The sequence below is a fragment of the Leucopleurus acutus genome, assembly GCF_964270905.1.
Source record: "Leucopleurus acutus genome assembly, chromosome: 5".
NCBI classification, from domain to species: domain Eukaryota; kingdom Metazoa; phylum Chordata; class Mammalia; order Artiodactyla; family Delphinidae; genus Leucopleurus; species Leucopleurus acutus.
Genome location: NC_139147.1, coordinates 133039750 through 133064810, shown reverse-complemented (window position 1 = coordinate 133064810; position 25061 = coordinate 133039750). Strand labels below are relative to the sequence as shown.

At 40.6% G+C, this 25061-nt stretch overlaps 2 protein-coding genes across 4 annotated transcripts in view; one reads left to right on the top strand and one right to left on the bottom strand.

Annotated features, from left to right (window-relative positions):
• Positions 1-8664, top strand: part of COL6A6 (collagen type VI alpha 6 chain) — a gene marked incomplete at its 5' end in the record, with an annotated part of 108839 nt that extends 100175 nt beyond the window's left edge. For both annotated transcript variants that reach the window (XM_082840081.1, XM_082840082.1), the window contains one exon: positions 8163-8664. In XM_082840081.1, coding sequence (XP_082696207.1) covers positions 8163-8379 — 217 coding nt within the window. In that variant the 3' untranslated portion in view covers positions 8380-8664. The remainder of the gene's footprint in view (positions 1-8162) is intronic.
• A 3269-nt stretch (positions 8665-11933) lies between these two features.
• Positions 11934-25061, bottom strand: part of PIK3R4 (phosphoinositide-3-kinase regulatory subunit 4) — a 73145-nt gene continuing 60017 nt past the window's right edge. Inside the window, exons 15-21 of one of the 2 annotated variants that reach the window (XM_082839419.1) lie at positions 21905-22069; positions 18924-19135; positions 17155-17286; positions 14207-14307; positions 13506-13594; positions 13092-13200; positions 11934-12237 (exon numbers count right to left, since the gene is read on the bottom strand). In XM_082839419.1, the coding sequence (XP_082695545.1) occupies positions 12067-12237; positions 13092-13200; positions 13506-13594; positions 14207-14307; positions 17155-17286; positions 18924-19135; positions 21905-22069 (979 nt within the window). In that variant the 3' untranslated portion in view covers positions 11934-12066. The remainder of the gene's footprint in view (positions 12238-13091; positions 13201-13505; positions 13595-14206; positions 14308-17154; positions 17287-18923; positions 19136-21904; positions 22070-25061) is intronic. The other variant, XM_082839420.1, reaches the window with a different exon arrangement.

Genomic DNA, 25061 nt, shown 5'->3' with positions numbered 1-25061 from the left:
ACAGACTCAATGCAATCCCTATCAAAGTACCAATGGCATTTTCCACAGAACTAAAACAAAAAAGTTCACAAGTTGTATGGAAACACAAAAGACCCCGAACAGAAAAAGCAATCTTGAGAAAGAAAAACGGAGCTGGAGGAATCAGGTTCCCAGACATCATACTATTATACAGAGCTAAAGTAATCAAGACAGCATGGTACGGGCACAAAAACAGAAATATAGATCAATGGAACAGGATAAAAGCACAGAGATAAACCCATGCACATATGGTCACCTTATCTTTGATAAAGGAGGCAAGGATATACAATGGAGAAAAGACAGCCTCTTCAATAAGTTGTGCTGGGAAAACTGGACAGCTACATGTAAAAGAATGAAGTTTGAACACTGCTTAACACCATAACAGAAATAAACTCAAAATGGATTAAAGACCTAAATGTAAGGCCAGACACTATAAAACTCTTAAAGGAAAACATAGGCAGAACACTCTATGACATAAATCACAGCAAGATCCTTTTTGACCCATCTCCTAGAGTAACTGAAATAAAAACAAAAATAAACAAATGGGACCTAATGAAACTTAAAAGCTTTTGCACAGCAAAGAAAAACATAAACAAGGTGAAAAGACAACCCTCAGAATGGGAGAAAACATTTGCAAATGAAGCAACTGACAAAGAACTAATCTCCAAAATTTACAAGCAGCTCATGCAGCTCAATATCAGAAAAACAAAAAACCCAAACCCAAAATGGGCAGAAGACCTAAATAGACATTTCTCCAAAGAAGATATACAGATTGACAACAAACACATGAAAGGATGCTCAACATCACTAATCTTTAGAGAAATGCAAATCAAAACTACAAGGAGGTGTCACTTCACACCAGACAGAATGGCCATCATCAAAAAGTCTACAAACAATAAATGCTGGAGAGGGTGTGGAGAAAAGGGAACCCTCTTGCACTGTTGGTGGGAATGTAAATTGATACAGCCACTATGGAGAACATTATGGAGGTTCCTCAAAAAACTAAAAATAGAACTACCATATGACCTAGCAATACCACTACTGGGCATATACCCTGAGAAAACCATAATTCAAAAAGAGTCATGCACCACAATGTTCACTGCAGCTCTACTTACAATAGCCAGACATGGAAGCAACCTAAGTGTCCATCAACAGATGAATGGATAAAGAAGATGAGGCACAGATATACAATGGAATATTACTCAGCCATAAAAAAGAAACAAAATTAAGTTATTTGTAGTGAGGTGGATGGACCTAGAGTCTGTCATACAGAGTGAAGTAAGTCAGAAAGGGAAAAACAAATACCATATGCTAACACATATATATGGAATCTAAGAAAAAAAAAAAAAGGTCATGAAGAACCTAGGGGTAAGACAGGAATAAAGACACAGAGCTACTAGAGAATGGACTTGAGGATATGGGAAGGGGGAAGAGTAAGCTGGGACAAAGTGAGAGAGTGGCATAGACATATATACACTACCAAACGTAAAATAGATAGCTAGTGGGAAGCAGCCGCATAGCACAGGGAGATCAGCTCGGTGCTTTGTGACCACCCAGAGGGGTGGGTTAGGGAGGGTTGAAGGGAGACGCAAGAGGGAAGAGATGTGGCGATATATGTATATGTATAACTGATTCTCTTTGTTATAAAGCAGAAACGAACACACCATTGTAAAGCAATTATACTCCAATATAGATGTTAAAAAAATACATTAAAATTTGGGGGGCACACATGAAAAAAATAAAAAGTAGCTAACTACCCGAAATGTAGTAAGGGAAAATGGAATAAAAGCAAACAACAACGTAATATTTTTTAAATAAAAAAGCAAGAAAGGAAAAAAAGGACAAGTGATAGGCACAAAGTAAGACAGCAGAATCCAATCCACTTCTATATATCAGTAATTATAACAAAAATGTACAGACTAAGCGTGCCAGTTCCAGTTAGAGAGTGACGGATTTAAGAAAACAAAATAAAATCCAGGTATAACTGTTTTCAAGAGACACAGCTACAAAATGAGGACATGGAAAAGTTGAAAGTAAAATCATGGGAAAAAAGTATAACAGGCAAATATTTTAAAAAGAAAACTGGAAAGCTATATTAATATCAGATAAAATATACCTAATTTTTTTTATTTTATTGAAGTATATTTGATTTACAATGTTGTATTAGTTTCTAAGGGAAGTGAGTCCTATAAAATATGCTCTTAAACAAAACCATTTTGTAGAGATAAAGCGGTCAGCACATGATGATAAGTGTCTAATTCATGAAGAAGATACAACAATTCTAAATTTATAAGAGGGTCATAAAATAATTTTGAAATATACAATGTGGAAATTGAAAAGGGAGAAATTGGCATTAAAATATCATCAGAGGGCTTCCCTGGTGGCGCAGTGGTTGAGAGTCCGCTTGCCGATGTGGGGGACACAGGTTCGTGCCCCGGTTTGGGAAGATCCCCTATGCCGCGGAGCGGCTGGGCCCATGAGCCATGGCCGCTGAGCCTGCGCGTCCGGACCCTGTGCTCCGCAACGGGAGAGGCCACAACAGTGAGAGGCCCGCGTACTGCCAAAAAAAAAAAAAAAATCATCAGAGTTGGAGATTTCGCTACATCAGTTTGAATACTGTTAGGTCAAGCAGACAAAAATTAAAGATATAAAGATTTAATCATAAGTAACAAGCTTGATTTAATAGACTCGTATAGAATCCTGCACAGAAGAATGAGACATTCTTCTGAACACACGGAACATTAACAACTGTTGCATCAGCGTGGAGGGTGTACAGGGGTTCATTGTGCAGTTTTTAGCTTATAAATCAAGTGTCAACAAATTTCTAAGAACTGGCTTCATACAGTCCAATTGATCACAGTGCAATTAAGTTAGAAATTAATACAAACAATATTTTTAAGCCCATATGTTTTTTAATCAAAATCACATTTCTAAATAACTAATGAGACAAAAATCATAGTGAAAACTTAAAAATACTTAGAACTGTATAATAATCAAAATATTACATGCCAAAACTTGTGGGATGCTTCAGAATTCATAGTTTAGGGAAGTTTATAGTTTTATTTCTTATGTTAGGGAAATTTTTTTAATTGGCATACAATGTTATATTAGTTTCAAGTGTACAACATAGTGAGTCAACATTTATATACATTACTAGATGATCACCATAAGTCTAGTTACCATCTGTCCCCATTTAAAATTGTTACACTGTTACTGACTATATTCCCTATTCTATATATTTCATCCCCGTGACTTATTTATTTTATAACTGGAAGTGTGCGCCTCTTAATCCCCTTCACCTGTTTCGCCCATCCTCCCTTCCCTTCCTCTCTAGCAACCACCAGTTTGTTCTCTGTATCAAGGAATCTGTTTCTGCAGGTTTTGTTTGTTATTTTAGATTCCACATATAAGTGAAATCATACAGTGTTTGTCTGACATATTTCACTTAGCATAATACCCTCTAGGTCCATCCATATTATAAATAGCATTTCATTCTTTTTTGTGACTGAGTAGTATTCCATTGTGTCTATATACACCACATCTTCTTTATCCATTCATCTGTCGATGGATACATCGTTTGCTTCTATATCTTGGTTATTGTGAATTTTGCTGAAATGAACATAGGGGTGCTTATATCTTTTCAAATTAGTGTTTTCATTTTCTTCAGGCAAATACCCAGAAGTGGAATTGCTGGATCATATAGCAGTTCTATTTTTAATTTTTTGAAGAACCTCCGTAGTGTTTTCCATAGTACATTAGGGAAATTTTTTAAACTCTAAAAGCTAATGAGCTAAACATTGCTCTTAAGGTGTAATAGAAAAACTATATATATTAAAATTTTTTAAATACTTCAATAAAAAAATACAATTAAAAAACAGAAATTAACACAATATTGTAAATTAACTATACTTCAATTTTTTAAAGATGTAAAAACTGCTTTTTAATTTAAAAAAATAAATATTTTAAAGCAATGTTATAGAAAACAATAGAATATACCCAAAGAATGGAATAAGAGTAGAATTTACTTTTTAAAATATCTTAATTAAAAAAAATTTATCAGCAACAAAGGCAGAAGTTATTTTAAAATAATAATATACATATATATCATAGCCTTTGCATGTATGAATATTACTTATTTTTTAATTAAAAATAATTGAAATCAGTTAGGAGAGTGGGGTTTTTTGGTGGTTGTTTGTTTCAGCGTAAATCATGCTAACACGTGCATACGTGCCCCACATCTGACTGAAATCAGAGTGCCCCAGCCCCTGAGAATCACACTTAGACAGATGCTTCTGACAGTGTGGCTCCTCCTACTGTGCAGTGTGTGCATTCCTGTGTGGTGATGGGGCCCAAGGCCCTCCCCCCGGCCCGGAAGCCCCAGCTTCAGAAGCTCCGAGAAGCCTCTCACCTTGCTGGGAAGCAGGGGAACTGTCCAGCAGCAAATGCTTCTGAAGTCAGGTCTAAACCGGCCTGTGCAGTCAGTCCAGGAGGAGCAGGGCTCCCCCTGCTGCAGGTGTCTGGTAGCGTGGAAAGAGGCTTCGAATTTGCACGTGGATCAGGCTCCACATATTATAGATAATTGCAAGGGCAGGTGCGGGAGCCAGCCTATACAAATTAAAGACTTTTTTGGAAACCATTCCCACCCTGTGTTTCTTGCCGCTTCTGCACATTGCCCTAAGATACACTGGAGGCTCAGATTCTCCCACATACCTGGAATGGTGAAATGTCAGGAAATGCTGGGGCATAAGGAATTGAGTCATGAAATCCACACTGCCATCAATGACTCCCTGACCATGTGTTAGGCTGGGACTCCCCAGGCCTTCTCTAAGTAACCAAAGACTATAATAAAAGGTAACAAGCACACAGCTTCTTCTGAAACTGCCTGCCTGAGCTCTTCAACAGAAGGGATGCAGAGGCAAGAGGCCTGGACATAGGATGACTTGCCACGTAAGAATTAGATCATTCTGCTGTCAGATTCTGAGATATACAGGTAAAAGCTTGTTCTTCTCTGGTAAAAGACACTGAACCAAACCACAAGCAAGAGACATGCCCACGAAGGAGAGATTGCAGGGCAGCCTCTATGTAAGCACTCCACTCAGAGACAGTGAAAGACTGAAAGCCACCTGCCTATTCATCCAGGCAGATAAGCACTCACGCCAGACTTGAAAGCGATGACAGGCCAGAACCGGAACAATTGAATTGTAAAAATGGACACAGTCGCCAGTGCCATATGAATATACATCTGTTGTAATTCTGCTTTCCAAAGTGTGTTCTCTAGACACACAAAAATGTATATTAAGATAAAAAGAATTCTTGAAATAAAAGTAATCTTGTCTGCATTTTCCACTCCAGTGCATCCAGTCAACTAATAAATGCAGCTGGGCTGACTCCTGGTTGTCTGCATGGTTGAAGGAATCTGTGATCACAGAGGATTGAAATCTACAATTAGTTCCACCCACCACATTTTACCGAGTTGCCACATCTTTCTTTCTAGAAGCTTTACTGGTGCTGGGCACACGTTGCAAAATGAATGGACGGTATTTCACTCCTGTTTCTTTATCTTGATTACATATTGTCAAAGTTACCCATCAGCAAAGAAGTATCTGAACAATATAGAATGGGAGAAAGAAAAGCAGAAAGTCTGTATGATTCCCAGAGTAATCAAATGATTCTTATCAAATGCTTCTCCAATACCAACTCCACGTATGACACAGTGGAAAAGGTGAAAATTCAGAGATGTGGTGTTTATCATGTTCAATCCTTTTAAGAATAAAAATATTTGAGGGGAAAAAATAGCAACGCAATGCTATAGAAGCAATTACCAATTTAACAACTTCTTCTTAACAAAGAGGGAGGAAGACAACAAAGTTAACTAAATTTACTATAAAAAGGAGCCAATGCAAAGGGAAAGAGAATGAGGGTGGAGGGGAGAGACCAGTATAGACAAGATAAACTCAAGCCATGGAAACAGTATGTTCCAGACCTGAAAGAATGTCCCCTCACGATCTGTGGGGCCGTAGCTTGTGCATACAGTTACAACTTTGGAGGATTTGAGTTCATAATATTTAGTCTGGAAATTAACAAGAAAATATAGAGAAGAGCAAAATGGGGGAAGGTGTAAGGAAATTGTATTTGCACTGGAATTTAGCCATGGCCGCTGTTCTTGGTGATTGGGAGGAGTTTGTTGATCAATGTAGTGCATCTCTGGCAGCACTGACAGAAGCCCAGACATACAGTATATAAGGTGTGGAGTCCTCAGGGTCTGTGTGACGTGAATGCTAGGCTTCTCGGTTGGTTTGATGTCTCCCTTACCCTCAGCTCTCATTATACACGAAAGAAGAATATGCAGTGTTTGTGAGACAGAGACAAAGACAGAGAGAGAAAGGGGAAAGCAGAGTAACTTTAAATGCTTTTTACATCCTCTACTTACTCGTTTTCTAAATAGTGATGTTTTTGTGAGACAGATCAGATTTATAGCTGGATAAAGCAGAAAAATCCAAATGCAAAGGAATGGATCATGGTGAATATGGTGAATATGGTGAATGTTGCCACTGTCCTCCTGGTCTCAACATTTTGGAGTTCTCATGACTCTTCCCGTGACCACAGTTCAGTTAGTTTCTCTTATGCCACCAGGCTCTCACTTATTCTAAAAATTTTATGAAGAGCTTATGTGCCAGGCTCCACATAGCTTCTTAACCTCTGCCCCAGGCCGCCTGCCCTCCTGTGGTTCTGCACCCATACCCAGGTGCTTCTGACAGCATGACATTTATCATTTCACTTTCTTATTCCAAATATCTTGATAGGTCTCTATAGTGTCCTGGATAAAAACCTAGTTGAGTGAAAGTCACACGGGACTCTATCAGAAGAGTTGATTGTAGCCTCAGCTCTGCCTCTCCTGCAGCCTCACACTCAGTCTCCTCATCTGTAACCAGCAGACACCATGGGACTTCGATTGTCGCTCACAGCAACATTGGTGGTTTTCATCCTCATTTTACACCTGAAGAAACAAGGTTCCCTCTAGTTAAGTGATCCGCTCAGAGCTGCTCAGCTAGTAATAGGGACCTAGAATGTAAGAATGTTCCAGGACCCAAGGCTCTTTCCACTGCCTCCCTGTGAGATGAGGTCTGAAATGGCTCCCTTTCCGTGCTGTCCACTACAGTAGCCACTAGCTTTCAGCTAAATGAAACTAAAAATTCAGCTTCTTGGTCACACTAACCACGTTTCAAGTGCTCGACAGCCGCATGTGACCAGTGGCTGCCATACTGGCCAGTGCAGATCATAGGACATTTCCATCAGTACAGAAAGTTTGATTGGACAGGCTAGGACTTCTGGTCAGCACTTGGCTTCTGATTCCCTGTCATCAGTCTGGCATTCAAGGCCTCCCAGAGTCTGACCCCAGCTTCCCTTTATTGTTGGGTTACTCTCGACTCCCATCCAAACGCCTTGTGTGCCTGCCAAACTGGGCACTATTTCTGCGTCCCCCACTGTACCTAACACAGTGCCTTCCATAAAGCATGAACATTTGGACGGATGGATGGATGGATGGATGGATGGGAGGAAGGGAGGGAAGAAGGGGCATTCATTGATGCTTTCACTAAACAAATACTTGTATCTACCATGTGCTAAGCACTCCTCTAGGTTCCTGGGGTTACTATGGTGACAAGACATGGTCTCATGACACTTTCTGTCTGGGATGGTGGAAGAGGGGGAACAAATCACAAAGTTTACAAGTAAATAAAAATCAGATAGTGATAAGTGTTAGGAAAAATATAAGAGCATGTTGTGCTGCATGACTGGGACTGGGAAAACTATACATCTGGTGGTCTCTAAGGTACCATTTGAACCAACATCTGAATAAACAGCAGCCAACCATATGAAGTTCTGAGTGAAATATACTCCATGAAGAAGAGACTTCCCTATTAAAATTATACTTTTGCATATTTTGACAAGGTATCTTATTCATCAGCTTCTACTATACCTGTTCAGTGTAAATCCCCAATTGAATCATCTCAATAAACTTACCCTGAAGGAAGGATGCACAAGGAATGGGTGCACAATTATTTAGGAAGACGGGTTAATATAGAATCTGTTACAGTTGAAATGGTATTTATCTTCTATGGGGTTTCTTTTCTTTCATTGTATAGCTTCCTTCCTGGACCACATAAAGCTACCCTCAAAGAAGATGTATTACAGAAGGCAAAATTCTTTCAACGTAAAAAATATCTGTCAAGAATAGCAAGAGGCAGCAGAGATGATACTGTTCAAAATTTTACGAGAAACACATCCCATACCTTTAAAAGTGGGAAAGGAGTGATAAAAACGGCTCCCAAACAACATGATAAAGGTGCTCGAAGAGTTTAGCCTCAGGAAACATGGTAAGACTCTGGGCTTAAATAACTAAATTCATGAACACAACGTTGGACGACTTTTACTTGGATTTCTGTTTGCATCCGAGGTCTGCTTTGGAGGACCTTGTGGCCACAGGTGGTGGTGGGTCATCAGAGAACTTGACCCCTTGCACTCTCTGGTATTAAGATATATCTTGTCCATTTATTTGACCATTCCTGATAATTCAGAGACTGGTATGTTCAAGAACTGTAATCATTAAAAGATGGAAGAATAAAAGGAGTCTTTTGAAAAGTCTAATGGCGATGTAATTTGAAGCTAAATGTTATAACGTGTATACGTGTATATACATGGGCCAACACTCATGAGTTTTAAATTGTAGGTCTCCGTCCAGTCCACTTTCTATAAACCAAGCCTTCTTTCTCAGCTTAGGACTGATTAATGCTCATCTATTTAACCAAAGGTTAATGTTTTGGGAGATCCTAACATTAACCCTAGAAATTGATGCCGTTTGTATGTCGTAACTTTGAAAATTTGACCTTCCTCGACGACTCCATTTCAACACACCCCAGTCTCTGTCTGGACTGACTGGATCGCCAATGGGCTTGTGTGGGAAGCTTTCCTCCACCTTGTGCAGCTGTTTGTTTGCTTGGACAGGTGAGAAACAGAGGGTAATTTTCCCCAGCTCCAAATCCTCCTTAACTCACTGAGAAACTCATATTTCCCCAGAACATAAATTGTGTAGAGCCTCCTGCCTGGCCATTTTGATAGACTTATTCTTTCTTTCCCATTATTATTATTATTATTATTTTTACTAATCCATGTATTCTTTAGACAAGAATAGTAAAGACACAACATGTCACGGGTGAAGCTATGAGTTACCCATCAGGTAGCTCTTTAGTAAATAGTGAGCAGCAGCAAAGAGGACGGGCAGAGCTCTAAAAAGAGCTTAAATGCACAGCAAGTTTGGAAAAGATAAAGGTGTCCATGTCTTAATCTACAAATCCTTATTGGTGGGGGGGCGGGGGCACCAGAGATGCGAAAAGAGATCAGAGTGAAACCAGGAAAGGTCTTCAAAGTGCATCTCTGGTGGCTCTTTCTCCTCACTCCCATCCAGATCACATAACTGATTTTTAATCTTATGATAGGGCTAATGTTTTCAACAACTAGACACCAAAGAAGCAATACTTAATTTAGACATAATGGCAAATTTTAAGAGCTGGCTCCACAGTTGGTGGTAGTAGCCTGGCTGCACAGATGGCCATACTCTCCAAAAAGGGAGGGAGGCCCTGCGCGGATGCATGGGGCACAGGGTTACGGACACCAAATACCAGCAGGTATCATCTGACTTTCTTTTCTACACCTCTCTTCATAAAACCTGGGAAAGAAGAGCCATCTGCAGTGTTTTTACAAATCACTTCTGCCATCCTTACCCAGGCAACTCCATAGAAATAGCTCCCAATGTCTCCAAAGAGCAAGGAGTTAAAAGGTTGTATCCATACTCAGGTAACACAGAAGAATAAAGCACAGCAGCTTTCTTCATGTATCCTAAATGGTGCTTAGGAGTTCAGGAAAAATTTGTTTCAAGTACAGGAAATTGATGAGCAATATTTAAGAGGTATTTTAATAAAAGGGATTTTTCTGGTTAACTCTGGATTAAGCAAAAATTCCTTTCTTCTGTTTATTGTTGGAAATACTTTTAAAATGTTATTTATCTTTTCAGCATTGGTAAGTAAAGTACACCAAACAAATATTTCCTTGGTGATTGAGATTATTTTAGCATTTTGGGTCATCGTTTTAGTCATTAGTAGGTGAGGGGTCTGAAGCATAGTGTAAATAGTAAGTTCCTTTTAAAAATATTAATCCCTAATATTAGCATTTTCCATGATTTACCTCTTCCTCTTAAAGGGGAAAGTACCATAAATTGAGTGTAAATTAAACAAAACCCTATTTAAACCAAGAATCACACAAATAAGCAGTGATGTTCTTGATATAGAATTATAAATTAATTGACTATAAAGGACAATTTATTCTATTATCTCTGCACTGAACTATGGATCAAACGTGTTAAAGAAAACCCCTAGAATTCAAAAAGAAATGCAAACTCAATGTGGCGTCAGATTGTAATAGTAACAATTCAACCAAATGACCTTTATAAAGCGGGGGGGGGGAGGATTTTTAAGTGGGGAGAATGAGTGGTAGGAAGATAAGGGGAAAAGGATTACAGCTCCATCAGCATACTCCATCTCTTCCCTCAGCATTCCCCACATTTATCAGTCTGTGGCTTATCTAATGGCTCCAGGCTTGGGGCCCATTTTCAGAACAAGTTTATGTCTCAAAAAACTTCCCCCAACCTCTGCAGACTCTAAATCTGACCTAGTAGCTAGAACCTCTATAAATATGGTCTTAGCACACATTAAGGGAAACAGAGGCACTACAACATGAAAACGCCAATGTCAAATTTGCATATTCTATGGATCCACTGAGCTCCCCGGCCCATCAGAGTCTATCACTCCTGACCTGGACCTCTCTGATTGATGGGGTTTTCTGATAGTTTTATTGTTTACTTGTCTAAACACTAAGTGTGTTGAATCCTATGCACTGCAACTGTCATGTCTCATACTAAGTTATGTAATTATACAAATTAAATTTTTGGAGTATTTCTTAAACAAGTATTTTCCCTAGACTCAGATTATCTGTTCAACTTCTTGGTTTTACAGACTCCTGTAGCTAATTTCAAACTAAAATATTTTGAACACCATAAACCCTTCTGCAAGCGGATGACAATTAAATGTGGATGAGAAGTTGCTGTGTGAACAATAATCAATAATTTTGAAGGGTTTATTTTAGTGGGAAAGACCAAATTTTGGTCTTTTAAAAATATAAATTTGGGGCATGTTTTTAACAGCTTAATCTTTTTATTTGTCTCTTTTCATGCATTTAATAAATAATATACACTGGATAAAAGCAAGTTGATGGGCCAAGTTTCAGAATTTATAGTAGAGCCTATAAAAAACAGTAATGATGACCAAGAAGAGACACACTACTCTGGACACAGGGGATCAAGTCTACAGGGTTAAACATCTAACAAGGCCAGCTCTAAAACTGCAAGAAAGATAGATGGGCTAGAGCAGGAAGCATGGTACTGAGAATCCAGAGACCTGGACATAAGGCCTAGTTATTTCACTGAGTCCCTGCAACACCGGGTCCATGTCTTCAGAACATGTGCTGCTGGAGAAACGTGTGCTAATGTGCTAATGTTTACTGTTAAAAACACCAACAAAAACAAACAAAAACCCCTTAAGATGCTTGAATACAGTTTATTGGCTAGTTTGAATAGCATTTTTAATAGCAAAAAATGTGTTTACATTATAATAGCTTACAACCAACTTTCAGTCATCTTTTTTAATACAAAGTAAACTGAGATCACCTAAGTCTTAGCATTTTAAGTTCCTCACCTCTGTGATATATACAATAAGAAAGTCCCAGATACTATTGTCTGGCTAATTCCAGCTGAGATATACACAAGTATGCCAGCAACTTCCTTAACCACCTTGCATGGGATTTGTTTAATCATGAAACAGACATGATTCTGAAAATTAAGCAAATGAATCTGTGTTCACTCTGTTCTCTAAAAATACTTTTTCTCTTGAGTTATAGTATATTTATATATTTTTACACATTATACAAATCACTCAGTTTTCATTTCCAAACCTTAACAATCCCATCTCTAGAAGCAGTCACAATGAAGCCCTGTGTCGTCTGGAACGTGGCGACATCTGTGATGATGTCGTGGTGACCCACAGGCAGAGACTCTGGGCCCTTCCGAGGGGCATCATCACTCGGTCCCACCTTCTGCTTATTCTGAATTTCCTGTTTGGTGGTTAAAAGTCAAGGAGAAAGCCAGAAGTTAAAGGCTGTAGCACATTCTACCGCCTGTCTGTCCTCCTGCTTCTGAGGAATACTGTTCTTGTTTAGGCTAGCCCTCCCATGAAGGAGTCACACTTTCACAAAGACACTGAGCAGAGAGTGTTCAAAGTGATGTTCTACGTTTCCAGTCACTGGACTCCACAAGTAGCCACTTACAAATATGGAAAACTTACAAATAGGCCAATAATCTGTGCATATTACCTCTGTCAACATCAAAGAACAAAAGGAAAGAACAGAGAGGCAGAGACAACCGGGATATGGATGTAAACACCTGTCAGACACTCAAGCCCTTCTGAAGCTCACTGTTATTTGGGACAAAGGAAGCCCCTCATTTACTGACCACGTACCAGGCCCAGCACTGGCAAGTATGTCATCTCCTCTACAGCCTCTGCCTGACTCAAGAACACAAGCTCTTGAGCCCCACCAGCCAGGTGTGAGCCCCAGCGCTGCTGCTTACTAGCTGGGTGACCTTAGACATGTTCAATTTCGCTGTGCTTAACTTTCTCATTTGCAGAAGGAAAATAATAAAGGCACTTCCTTATAAAGTTGTTTTAAGGACTTGGCAAGTGTTTGAAGTGCTTATTTTGAGCAGTGTACTTACACATGCACTTTCTATGTTCATTCTACTTTAATAAAAGTTAATTTAAAAAATACAGAAAAGTCAAGAGAAAATAAAACATATTTTTTAAATTCAAAGAAATAGTGCCACTCTTGGCCAAGCCATTTATTTGAATCAACATGATATTTATGAAAGCCGTTTTTTTTCCTACAAAAGTTGAAAGAAAGACTGCTTATACCTGGACGACTTCGGTGCCTTCAATGATTTTCCTGTAGTAGGACACAGATGAAGAACTAGTGCTTCCTGCAATGACATAGGACCTCTCTGGGTAAGCCAGGTCCCAAAACCTGGGGTAAAGGAAACAACTGGTGATAATCTCAAAGGAGGAGGGGAGGTACTAATGATTACTGGCTGACACTCATCAATGCTAGCTTGTTCTCTTCTGCATTAGGAAAAGACAATCTTCTAGAAGAGCCTAAAATTAGTTACAAATGAAGTATTAACAGCTGTCCCTGAAAGAAGCAGATGACGTTAAACGTCACACTACTGCTGGTATCTATAATAAGCAACGCCTAGTGGTAACCGCAGTATTCATCCACATTTTACTACCTTTCTCCTTTCAAGTGCTGGATATCAAGTGTCTTTACTGTACCTTATTTTCATGTCTGAGCCAGCTGTTAGCAGGATGGGGTTCCCATCTGCAGGACTACAGTAGAGACCATGGACACTGTGAGGAGAAGGCTTAAAGGAAATAAAGAAATAAAGAGTCAAATAACAGACACCAGTGTAGCCCATAAAGGATGTAGCCGTTTCTAGAGACAAGTCAGCTGTCTGTGGTTAACTGAAGAGACTAGAGACAGATCACGTATGTCTCAGATCTTCTTTCTTTGGGAATTTAAAATGCATTTGCTCTATATCATCCTGAATAGCCTGTTCAGCTTCCCAAAATTCTCTATTTGGGATGAGAAGGACCCCAACTAAAGGAGAAAAAAATCTTTCCTACCTTCTGCCCCAACAAAGCACCCTTAAAAAAGTGTGTATGAGGAGTCATGTTCCATTTTTTTAATGATCTAAGCTTTAATCTGTGCTTTTCCTAATTAACCCATATTTTACTGGGGTTCCAAAGAGACATCACAAACCTTATGGAGCTGGCAACCAAAACACCCACAGAAGCAGACACCAGTAAGTGGGAACTGGAAAGCACATGGTAGCAATGCCCACCTAATACTTAGTAAAAACCCAAATTTAAAACATAACCCAAAGGCCCAACAAATATCATGTTTGGCAAAATGCCTAAAAGTGCTTGGGATGTGGCAGATTATGTTGGCCTTTATAATAAAAACTGGAGCAAACCTGTAATTCAGACAGTGGTGGTGCACCACTGGCCCAGAGCGTGAACCTTCTGTCACCCGTCTCCATGTCCCACATGGATACTTCATTGTTGCCCTGGACAGCTGAGGGAAACAGGCCAGAACGTTACTCAGACAAGGTCTCCACTCTTAGGGATTCATGTCTTGGTAGAGGTAGTCAGCCTACAGCCATTTCCATTTTTTCCCATCCTGCAAGAAACACTCACGAATACTTATAAATAATACTGTGACCCTGCCACCACACTGGAGTGCAAAAAAGAAATGTTTTTTATAGGCTACTAGTCAATATTTACTGGTGTCCAGCCAAGTGGAAAGAAGTATAGGGTGGAAAGGCAAAGCATAAACAGACTCTGCCCTCAAGAAACCTACAGTCTAGGACTTCCCTGGCGGTATAATGGTTAAGAATCCGCCTGCCAATGCAGGAGACACAGGTTCGAGCCCTGGTCCACGAAGATCCCACATGCCACGGAGCAACTAAGCCCACATGCCACAACCACTGAGCCTGTGCTCTAGAGCCCACAAACCACAACTACTGAGCCCACGTGCCACAACTACTGAAGCCCGTGTGCCTAGAGCCTGTGCTCTGCAACAAGAGAAGCCACTGCAATGAGAAGCTCACGCACCGCAACGAAGAGTAGCCCTCACTCGCCACAACTAGAGAGAGTCCGCGTGCAGCTACGAAGACCCAACACAGCCAAAAATAAATAAATAAAATAAATTTATTTTAAAAAAAAAGAAAAGAAACCTACAGTCTAGAAGGAAAGAAAAAAATATAAAGTATAAGACAATGAGCACAAAAAGAGAGAATGCAGAGTTCCACCTACACTCAGGAAGGCAAAGGTCACATCCAGTGGGTGAGAATCAAGGCCACCTCGTGGAGGTGTCATCACTGGGACGGAAAGAGCAAGTGAGGCTGGAGACACAGGTGGCACATGGATCACTTCAGGCAGAAAGGATGGAAGGAGTAAAGCACACACACCCATGTCTGGGTGCTGTGGTCTGATTGGAGCACATCTGACAGGAAGAGTGGAAGGAAGATTCTAGGGAATGGAAGCTGCAGGCCTGAGAGAGGCTTTCTCGAAAGTAATTTTGAGCAGGATAGTGACAATACACCAGGTTTCAGTCCTTCATTAACATTTATTGAACCAACAATGTTTACTATGAACCAGTCACTGTCCTAGGCACTGAGGAAAAGAAGGCAAATAATGCAAAAAAAATCCCTTTTTCACAGAACTTACATCCTAGTGGTGACAACAACCCCCCAAAAATGCAGAGGCCCCAAAGCAGGAATGTGATTAGTTCAAGGAAAAGGCCAGGAAGCCCCTGTGGCTGGAGCCCTATTTTATTGCACTGTGTTTTACGATGTCGCACACCCACACCTTTGTAAATAGTTCCTCTGACAATAAGTCCTCCTCAAATTATCCTACCTTGGGTATGCCATGTGTTTCCTGTTGGAACCCTGACTGATCAAGAGTGTCAGTGAGGTAGCAGGGACAGATCCCATAAAGTCTCTGGGCCATGGTGAGGAGTTTGGCTGTTATTTGAGAGCCACTGGAAGGTACTGAGCAGAAGAAAGAACAGTCTTTGGTAAGAATAAAAGCAGGGAGTTACAAGGATGTTGCACTAATAGGGACATGAGATTATGGCTGTTTGGACTAGGGGGACAGTGATGGAAATAGTAAAAGTGCTCAATTCTGGACATATTTTAAGACAGAACATGTACAACTGGCTGATGGACTGGAAGTGGGATGAGAGAGAAAGAAGAACAAAGGACGACGCCAGGCTTCCTCCTAAGCTTTGAGCCTGAATGCTGCCATTTCCTGGGACAACACTGCAGGGAGAGCAGGCTGGTCTCAGGTCCTCAAGGAGGTGGTACGGGGCGGGCAGCTGGTGGAGAGAAGCCAAGCATTCAGCGTGGACAAGTCAGGTTTCAGTCGGCTATCAGACATCTTAGGGAGGACTTTACATAGGCACATATAAATTTGGTACTATTTTGCAAGGGACTGGATGTGCTCACACAGGGAGCCAGTGCAGAAGGAGAAGAGGTTCAGACCAAGATTGAGCCCTGAGGCCGGCTACAGCTTAGAAGCAGGAAGAGGAGGAAGAATCAGCAAATCAATCAACAGAAGAACCAAGAGAGTGATGTCCTCAAAGTCAGGTGAGGAAAGTGTTTCAGACAGAGGAAGTGATCAACCAACCAAGTGACAAATCACGTAAGACGCAGGCTGAGTCATGGCCATTGAACCTGGCAGCACGATGACCTTGACAGGAGCAGCGCATGAGGGACACTGTGTGGATGAGAAGGGACCAGGAAGAGCCCAGAGGCATGGGGACCAGCGAGGAAACATAAGAGTAACGAGAGCTACCACTTAACAAGCACTCCTTGCATGCCAGGCTATGTGCATTACATGTGTTTTCTGAAATTCTTACAACCTCTGCTAGCTAAGTATTTTTAACCACGTTTTACCGTTGAGGAAAATGAGTTTCAAAGACTTGCCCAAGTGTCTTGCCAGAGAATCCATACAAGAAAATTTGAATGCCCAACAAGAGAAAGGGAGGGAAGCTTGCAAGAAACTCAACAGAAATGGCAGCTGAGAAGGATGACTCAAGGCTTCTAACTTAAGATTTCCAGGAAGACGGTGAGAACTTTAGCAAAAATAGGGGACACAAGAGAAAGAAGATAAATGGAAAGGAAATGATGGTAGGAATGGAAGGTGGTAGTGTGATTGATGAGATCATTCTGAAACATGATAAATAAGAAATGACAATGAGATATCAGTGGTGCGAACTTCTTCCATAATCAGAACTGAACAAAAGCAAGCATTTGGCTCATATGTAAAATAAAACTCTAAGAACATGAATCTAAGCAGCAGGGGGTTCTGCACTTTCCAAGAAAGGCCCCCAACCCCGAGAGCCAGCCCTCCCTCTTACCTGCGATCACCCAGGACTGGTACAGCGGGTGCATGGAGAGGCGCCGGATGCGGGCCCTGGAAGGGTGGCAGTGACTGGAAATGGGCAGCTGGAACCGCATGTCCCAACACGCCATGGTGCCACTGCTTGTCCCTGAGGGGAAGAGAAGTCCAGAAGGTGACCACCCATGGTAAAGCACAGCAGGCTACAGTCATCAAGTGGTAATTTGCGAGCTCTGTACGGATGCGCGTTCAACCTGGCTTAGCCACTTGGAGACAAGGCTTTGTTTTCACTAAGCTGCCCTCCCCAACCCCAGTGTCAAACAGTGCCTTACGCCAAAGATACAAAGCACTGGCACGAAGCTACTACAAAACGGCCTAACAAATGTGAAGTGAAAACGAGTGATTCATTAATTACTGACACTTACTAACTGCCAAAAGTGCCCACAAAAAACCCAGAAGGCCTAGAGAAGACATAAAGTGAATCTTTATGTCTTCTCAAAATGTTCAGGCTGCCTTAAATAACCAGAGATGGTTTACTGGCATTCAGTGATCACTTTACCAATCCCAAAGTGGCAGCAGCTTTGCAGCTATCATCAGTTTCAATCATTTCCATGTGCCCTTTTCTCTGAAACGTTCTGGAGACAGGCACGGGTGTCCAATCACAGTAGAAACTGGGGTGAATGCGTGCATATCTGCCCATGGCACCTTAAACCCCATAGAGAAAAGGCACCCCATCCCAAAGAATAATGTCCACCCTAACACCGAGACTGGTCTCCAGTTCCAGTGGAGAGATGGGGGTGGGAAAAGACAAAAAGGCAGCGGGTCCCTCTGTCGCCCTGCCCCTCTCCAGGACAATGGCTCAAATAGCCACAGCAGTACTGGCTGCCGCCCTGAGAGCCACCAGTGCCATTTGCTAATTTGCTACGTGTGTAATAGCTACTCTTCTAGGCCTGGCATTACATATTCCTAAGCCAGTACAGTTTAGTCACACAAAAGGCAAAAAAATAATACATTTCATAAAAACCACATAAAAATAAAGATACTTAATGTCACAAATGCAAGTTAGGGAATCCAGAAACCAATATTCAAGTGCAGCAGATTATAATTCTTCTGAAAAAGAGTGCCAAGTGGGAATGAATAAACTCTAGTACCTTCTAAAGGGGCAGGTTCAAAGCCCTAGGAGAGAAAAAGGTGAAACTAAAACAGAGGAAAGCAGCAAGCAAGAGCACAGGGTACATCTTCAGCATTTGAGGAAAGGCGGGTGGGGAGGAATCACAAGGCAAGAAACCACTGTTTAGCTCTTCTCCTGTGCTGGATGCTTCTACCTCACTGACTCCTCTAAGCAGCCCTTGAAAGGATGAGCCCCATTTGAAGATGAGGATACTATGACCCAAAAGAGTTAATAAGCAGCTTGCCAGTGGTTAATGGAATTTACAACCAAGTGTGCCCAAATTCAAATGCTTTCATCCATAAACTAAGCCTGCTGCTTCCCTGGCAGAATAAGAAAATGCCAGCAAACCTGATCACTATAATGATTATAAAGAGGCTCATTTAAGAATGAAGAGAAAGAGGAAATTGTTTTATGTGTTGGAATATTGATTTCACTTTTTCAAATCTGTTTTTTAATGAAAAAAAATAAAATGCAAGTGATTATAACATAATAATTATGGGGGGAAAAAAAGGACACGGGGGAAAATTACCAATGAAGAAAAAGGAAAGAGCTTTCCTAAGAAGGCCACTCCAGACAGTAGCATCCAGACCCAGTCAAGGACTTGAAAGGCAGCTCACCGATGCAGAGCCAGCACTGGTGGATGTCCACAGCAAAGGAAGTGATGAGACCTGACTTAAGATCGTGCCTCAGCGTCCAGGCATTGCTGGAAGACCTGAGGTCCCAGCCCACCAGAGCGCCGTTCACAGTGGCGTAGGCCAGCACAGACTGTGCCCCGGAGTTGAAGTGATGCATGTCCACCACACAGCCGTCCTCCTTTTGGTCTAGGACTCTAAGGAGACACACATCAAAAGGCAAAGACTTTTCCAGTCACTAAAAACACAGTACCCTTCTCCACTGAAGATGAATCTATATTCTAACCATGGTCAAGAAATAAAAACTCTGTGACCCATAAGACAATGATAGCTGACCATTTTTTAAAAACTATTTTAGAACTACAGAAGAGTTGCAAAAATAGTACACAGACTTCCGTATATCCTTCGTTCACCTTCCCCTCACGCTAACACTTTACATAAACATAGACCATTTATCAAAACTAAGAAATTGACCTTGGTACAGTACCCATAAGGTACAAAACATGGTTGGATTTCACCAGTTTTCCCACTGGTGACCTAACCGCTCCAGACCAAGACACTGCCTGGCCTCTAGCTGCCGCGTTTCCTTCATCTCCTCCACCTATGACAGCGCCTCAGTCTGTCCTTTCACGACCTTGACATTTCTGAATGTCATGTCATGTGTTCTCACAAACAGAACTGGTGCCTTACTGGGAGGGAGACCACATGTGTGACGTGCCCGTCTCAGTGCACAGATGGGAGCACCTGACATCAGCACGTGATGCCAGTGATGTCCACCTGGATCATGTGGCTAAGGTGGCGCCTGGCAGGACCCTCCACTGTAAACTTACTATTTTTTATTTTTCCATTTATAACTACTCTATACTTAGGGGAAATTCTTTTCAGACTATGCAAAAACCTGTTTCTGTGTAAACTTTTTTCCACTAATTTTAGGACCTGTGGACAAATCATGCCTGTGGTGTTCTATTTCCCTTGGTCCTTCTACGCTTATTAGAATTCTTCTGTACGGAAAAGCTGCCATTTCTCTTGTCAGCTCGTCTCTGTCAGTATGGACTTGTGGATATTTATTTTATCCTCTGAGTTATGACCCAACACAGTCGTTGCCTCTTGTTGCTCAGCTTGCTCCAAGTCTGGCCATGGGACACTCTGTCAGGCTAGCTCAAACGCCCTTGCAATGTGCTCTTACTGACCACTTCCTAACCTTCTGGCATCACAGGATGCTCCAGATGCATCTTGTGTTTTCCCTGCCCAGGCTCTGGAATCAACCAGTTTTTCAAGGAGTCCTGGTCCCTTTTATTAGAGAATGGCATTTAAAACCAAGGTCTATGAGCTAAGTGCTCATCGCTATGGGGATGCCCCTGTGTCTAGTACCTCTCAACGGCCAAAGCTAGGAAATATATTCTGTATACTACCCTCATGCACACAGACCCAACTCTATTTCTGTATCTATTTGTGTGTGTCTACATGTACGTGTGTGTATATATACATGTGTGTATACACATACACAAAGATGTATGTCATGAGTCATACTGATATCGAGTCCATACTGATATCTATCCAGCACCAGGCTTCATTCTAACCAGCCCCCTTTCCTTGTCTGTAATTTCTTTCCTCCAGTGAGAAACCTGGCTCTCATTATCTATAATACGTTTACTTATTTATTCAACCCTAGTGTACAAATAAAGTCATTTTGGAATTATTAAACCATAACCATGTGAAAAACAACCAACTAGAATACAACGTTTGAGCTCAGCTCCTTTTGTCATTAGCCTGCAGTTTTCCCAAGTTGTTCAGCTGCCTCCTTAATTCCCCTTACTCTTCCACATGACTATGTGATTCATCTGTACAACAGTTAGACTGACTGCCATAGGCTGCACTCTACCTCTCCCCCAATATCCTGGTTGCTTCGGGTTTTTTTTAATTTAATCTTATATACAGTAATATTCATTTTGTGGTATACAGTTCTATGCATTATGACAAATCCATTTCATGTATCTTCTACCACAGAACCATACAGTACAACTCCACACCCCAAAATGTATCTTGTGCAGCCCCTTTGTAGTCACCCCCTACCCCTATCCCCAAGCTGTGGTTAACCATGGATCTGTTTTCCTCCCTATAACTTCATGTTTTCCAGAACAGCATATACGTCTGACTTATCTGCCCCACCCTACTCAACTACTCTGCTTTGGCTACATCTGGTGTCACCCCCTCCAGGCCTTCTTCCTTATCCACCTGCAAGCTGGCCCCCCATCCCTGTCACAGGGCACACTGTCACACTGCACTGAAATCATCTGTTCACTGGTCTGTCTCTCCCACTAGACTGTGGTTTCTTAGAGAGTACAACACATCTTATTCATTTCTGGAATTTTCATTGTGCAGCACATACTAGTCAGTTGAAAAATTATTCTGCTTGATCTTAAATATCTCACCTTGCATGTGTTTAATCTACAGGCAACTACAATTTATAAGAAATGGAGGAAATTCTCAGATAAAACCAGCCAGGACCTTGTTTTTAAAATGATAAGCAAATCATCTGACTAAAACCTCTGCTCTGTGTTCCCATCACCTCCAGAGGTTTTAATGCCAAGTAATAAAATGCTGACAACACTTGAATTTTCTTTAATGAAGAACACTCACATTTTCAAATCAGCCAGCCAGAGTTGAGACAGAAGCTATAACTGATAATTAGGTTATTCAGACAGATTCCAGACTGGGATGGGCCACAAGTTCAAAGCTGCCCTTCTGACCTTTTGGCAAATTGGCAGAAAGTAATAGGCAGACATAGTTTCCTGAAACTATGTGTGATAGATTTGAGTTGGAAACACAATTTTATTTATTTCACGTGCTTAAAAAAAGAAGTAAATTCTCAAAGGTCCTCAGTTGATCCAAACTGTATTAGAGAGGGAGGGTTAAATTATAGTACACTAAATGCAGTTTACAAAACACAAAAGATAGACAGATACCTGCTTTGTAGAGGATGAATTTTAGGAGACTTGGGCAGCTTAGAGGCCTCAATTCCAAGAAGTTGGACAGCACCATTATCAGACGCTATGGCTAAGTATTGGGAACCCTGGCAGAATGTGAGTGTCTTGACACGTCCTCCAATTCGGCTATAAGTAAGAATAGACCTGCACAAAAGAAAAGTAAGACTGCGTTTCTGAAAAGCCACAAGAGTATTATTATTGCTGATATTAAATAGCCACATGACTGTTAACAAACAAAAAGTACTACTCTGAGGTCTGTTGCACTCCTTGACCTCATAACAAAAACAATAATCCCCCTCAAAAGCACTGGTACAAAATCACCTTTTCTTCTGATATTTTTTAATGGCCACCTTCACACACTTCTCTCCAATCACAGAAAGACTGTCCATCCTCCTTTGCAGCTGGAACGCCCATACTTGTGGCCCTGACCCAGTTCTCCTTCCTCTCTGCAATTCCTAAGCCCTACTCTTACCCCTGCAGTTATTCTATAATCCCTCAGATGCAGCCTGGCACAGCAGGAAAGGCACTGGCTTTGGAATCAAAGGGCTGAGTTCCACTTCTGACGACCCATATGATCTAGGTCAAGCCATTAACCTGTTCTGCATCTCAGTTTACTCATTTACAAAACAAAGACTGCCCAATTTATGCAACTGGGACATAATGTAAATAACATATAAGTCATAAAACATTCATTAATGCACAATATTATTATAATATTCAGTCTCTCTCACACACGTTGACCTCTCAAGCTGCCTATCCTCCTTAAGTTTCACTGCCAAACTTCTTGACCCTGACCTACACAGGGTGCCTGCCTCCCATCACCACAAAGTCCCTCCTTCACTGCCCCCCCGCAAGGGCTGCATACTCAGCCTTCTAAGGGGCCATTCCCCTAAAAGGTCACAAGCCCCTAATCACCAAATTTATTCATCTCTATCTTTTGTAATTTATTTAATTTTATTATACAAATTAACACATATTAAATATACAAAAATTATTGAAATACAGAAAATACAGAAAAGTAAAACCATACATCTACCACCCAGAGGAACACTATTGACATTTTCTTATATATCCTTCCAAAGATTTTTCTATGCATATTAGAATATATTCATATTTGCTTTTCAAATTAATATGGAATCATATTTTATATATTTTTAATTAATCATGCCTCTCTAGTTCACTTTTTGTTAATAGCAGCTTTGCTGAAATACAATTTGTAGACCATAAAGTACAACATTTTAAAGTGTATAATTCAGTGACTGGTGTAGCATTCATCAGTATTTCATCCCTTTTTGTGCCAAAATAATATTCCAGTGTATGGATACACCACATTTGTTTATCTGTTCAATGGCTGATAGACATTCTGGTTTCCACTTTTTGGCTTTTATGAACAATGCTACTATGAACACTCGTTTATAGATTTTCATGTGAACAAATGTTTTCAACTCTCTTGGGTTTATAGCTAGAATACCCAGAATAAATGAAACTGCAGGGTCATAAGGTAAATCTATGTTTAGCATTTGAGAAACTGCCAACTTTTTTCCAAAGTTGCTGCATCATTTTACATTCCTACCAGCAATGTACAAAGGTGCCAATTTCTCCACATCCTCTCCAGCACTGTTATTGTCTTTTTGATTATAGCATTCTAGTGGGTGTGACGTGGTAACTTGCTGTGGTTTTGATTTACATTTCCCTAATGACGTGGAATATCTTTTTTGTGTACATATTGGTCCTATTTGGAGAGAAATCTACAATTACCCCTTCATATTCTTGGGGGAGTGGTTCCAGGACCCCCAGTGGATTCCAAAATCAGTGAATGCTCTAGTCCCTTACAGTCAGCCCTCTGTATCCAAGGGTTCCATATCCAGAGAAAATATTCTATCCATGGCTGACTGAATCTACAGAACCCACAGGTATGAAGGACCGACACTATCTGAATCCTCTGCTTTTCAATTGAGTTGTTTTTTTATTGTTAAGAGTTCTTTATACTCAGGGTACTTAAACATATGATTTTAAAATATTTATCTCATTCTGTGGGTTTTCCTTTTGCTTTCTTGACAGTGTCCTTTGAAGCACAAATGTTTATAATTTTGATGAAGTCACATCTATTTTTTGTCACTTGTGCTTTTTGATGGTATATTTCAGAAACTCCTGCCTAATCCAAGGTCACAAAGAACTACATGCTTATGTTTTCTTCAGTTTTATAGTTTAGCTCTTACATTTAGGTCTATGATCCATTTTGAAAACTTCTCTGCAAACTCATTCTTCTGCATGTGGCTGCCCAGTAATCCCTGCACCATCTTTTCAGGTTATTCTATCCCCCATTCAACTGTCCTGGCACCCTTCTCAGAAAACAGTGACCATAAATGCACTTCTGCATGTCAGTTCTAGCCCACTGATTAATATATTTATCCTTATGCCAGTAATACAGTGTCCTGACTGCTGTAGCTTCGTAGTAAATCTGGGAAGTGTGAGTTCTCAAACTTTGTTCTTTCCTAAATTTTAAGACTGTTTTGGCTATTTAAGTCCTTTGCATTTCTTTATGAATTGTAGGATCAGAATGTCAATTTCTGCAGAAAGAGGCAGCTGGAAATTTCATACAGATTTCATAGAATCTGAAGATCAACTGGGATGTCTTTCCACTTATTTAGATCTTCTATAATTTCTTTTTTTTTATATCACTTCTTTAAATGATGTTTTGCAGCTTTCACTATTCAAGTCTTGTGCTATTTTGTTAGATTGATTCCTCAGTACTTTATTCTTTCTGATGCTAGAGTAAATGGACTTGTTTCCTTTATTTCATCTTTGGATTGTTCACTGTTAGCAAACAGAAATCCAACTAAGTTTGGACACATAAATACAACATAATCTTCTATTCTACAACTTTGTGGAACTCATGTTAGTTCAAATAGGTTTTTCTTTTTTTTAACGTCTTTATTGGAGTGTAATTGCTTTACAATGTTGTGTTAGTTTCTGCTGTATAACAAAGTGAATCAGCTATATGTATACATATGTCCCCATATCCTCTCCCTCTTGAGTCTCCCTCCCACCCTCCATATCCCACCCCTGTAGGTGGTCACAAAGCACGGAGCTCATTTCCCTGTGCTATGCAGCTGCTTCCCACTAGCTATCTATT